Raw genomic sequence first — 2,344 nt, forward strand, 5'->3', positions numbered from 1 at the left:
TGAAATGCAGAATCGGGGGCAAAGCGCACATCAAACCACTGCCTGCGTGACAGGAAGACAGGACCAAACAAGCCAAGAAGAAAATGATTTATAGTTTTTGGTGTTTTCATGAATTCATGATAGTTGATACCAGATAAATTCAGCCGACCCGTGCGTAATAAATGTCTCTTTTATTCAACATAAATATAATTTTATGTCACTTATTTACAACTTTTACATCGATAAAATCACACATTTGGATTGCACATATTTCAATTTTAAGTGTTTTCACCCGTAAAAGTCCGGAGTCTTTCAGTAGACATGTGAGTTGTGGGTCATGAGGTTCGGATGGAGGACCACATGCTGCACGGGCACGGGGTAAAAAGGTGACTGGTGCCCGGCCGCACTGAGGTACTGAAACCGTGGAAGAGCCCGATACATCATCGGTGGGACCTGGGGAGCGAAGTAGTCCTGCATCTCTCGTTTCAGCTTCATCCTCCTGTTCTGAAACCAGGTTCGAACCTGTGCGGAACACGAGAAACAGGCACGCTTAGATTCAGATTGGGAATCAGAAACCTGGTTCGGGCAAACCGGCTGAGGGTTTTACCTGAGTCTCGGTGAGATTGAGCCTCTGTGCAGTCTTCACTCTCTCCCGCGCGTCCACGTACTTGTGCTTGTTGAAGATCTGCTCCAGCTTGCTGATCTGCTCGGGGGTGAACTTGGTGCGCACGCGGCGCTGCGCGTCGTCCCTCTCCGCTTCTTCGGCGCAGTGACCCGCCGCCTCGCTGTCGTACCCAGAGGAATACCCGCCGGTTTCGGAATCTGGAGACACAACCCATCGGTTACAAGCTGCGTCACGACGCAATTACGCACATTTTTAGCGCTTTTTAAGTAAAACCACACTTACTTGGTGATGCGCAGCTTTGTGGATGCGTGGGTAAACTCGGTCCCTCCACATCCAGTTCGGCCTTTGTCTTCCGCTGCTTTGGATGCAGGTGACCTTCACCGAAGGCCGGCGGGCGCGGAGGCACCATGCAGGGGATGTGGCGCCTGTTATTTGGCGCAGCGCCCACGCCGTCGCCGTGCGCCTCTGTGTTAGCGGTGCTGTGATGGCTCTGAGCCAGCCAGTCCACAGAAAAGTACTTCACCATGTTATCACGCGCAAGAAAATGCAAACCATGTCAAGAGGAGCTGCGAGGCCTTCTTTTATAGGCACTGAGCTGTGATTTGCATTTGTAGAGGCCGTGTTAAGGCCTGGTCGATCGCGATGATTAGATGTTAATGGCTCGTTATTGAAGTCTTTACATATCCTGTGAGTGTGTGAAGTCCTGGCGCCGGCGTGTCTGCACTGTGACATTTGTCCTCAAACAGCTGCATGCTGTCTACAGTAAAGAAAGAGTTGATTATCACACCAATGTTATTTGACTTTAAAGTTCTCCAGGTTCAGTCACTATACTTCTTAATATTAACTACACTGATAAAAATATTCGTCTTGATATGTTTCAGTGTAATGCAATAATGTTAGAGCCCTGCTTCTTCAGAAATTACATTTTAGAAACACGCCAGCAAAAACCACAAAACAGCATATACGGTGAAAATTTTTTTTTTTCATTTGTCATAAATGTTACTAAAACGAACTTCAATCACTACTTTTTCTTTTACTAAAATAAATAAATATAATATCATGACAAGAAACGCTCCAAATAAAACACGATGAGCATTTTGAAAAAGTGGAAATGCTGTAAAATGTACAGGACTGTATATATATATATATATATATATATATATATATATAGGTGGTTGGCTGTGAATGGAATGAGAGAGGTTGCTTTCAATTTAATATTATTATTCTTAATATTAACATATTTTGCCTTGTGTATTTATGAACATGTGTATTTAATTATAAAAGCACTTATGATGCGCATCAGAAAGTGCTATGGGAATGCATTCATGATGGGCTTTTCACCTTTAAAAATGCATCAGTGATTTTATTTCTAGGAATTTATGAGAAGACTGGGTTGTATGTATTCTTTTTTTTAACAATTATTTTGCTGCTGAATGACAAACAGCAAACGTTGTGTTGTCATAGATAGCACACCTACAGAAAAAAAAATAAAAATTATATATATATATATATATATATATATATATATATATATATATATATGTGTGTGTGTGTGTGTGTGTGTGTGTGTGTGTGTGTGTGTGTGTGTGTGTGCGTGTGCATATTTAATTTGTAAACGCCATTGAAACAGTTTTATGGGAATGTTTGGACATTTCAGACATTACAGATGAAGAAAAAAAAATTATCTCAACTCCAGAATGTAAAAAAAAAAAAAAAAAAAAAAGGATTTGCTCCAATATT

At 41.6% G+C, this 2,344-nt stretch overlaps 1 protein-coding gene across 1 annotated transcript; it reads right to left on the minus strand.

The window, feature by feature from the left end:
* Positions 1–291: 291 nt before the first annotated feature.
* Positions 292–1,130, minus strand: LOC117522985 (homeobox protein vent1-like). The gene is made up of 3 exons (XM_034184402.1): positions 887–1,130; positions 587–801; positions 292–501 (listed from the first exon to the last, which is right to left on the minus strand). The coding sequence occupies exons 1-3, from the start codon at positions 1,128–1,130 to the stop codon at positions 292–294; spliced, it is 669 nt and encodes a 222-aa protein (XP_034040293.1).
* Between the last annotated feature and the right edge of the window lie 1,214 nt (positions 1,131–2,344).

The sequence above is a fragment of the Thalassophryne amazonica genome, chromosome 13 (assembly GCF_902500255.1).
Source record: "Thalassophryne amazonica chromosome 13, fThaAma1.1, whole genome shotgun sequence".
Classification (NCBI taxonomy): Eukaryota; Metazoa; Chordata; class Actinopteri; order Batrachoidiformes; family Batrachoididae; genus Thalassophryne; species Thalassophryne amazonica.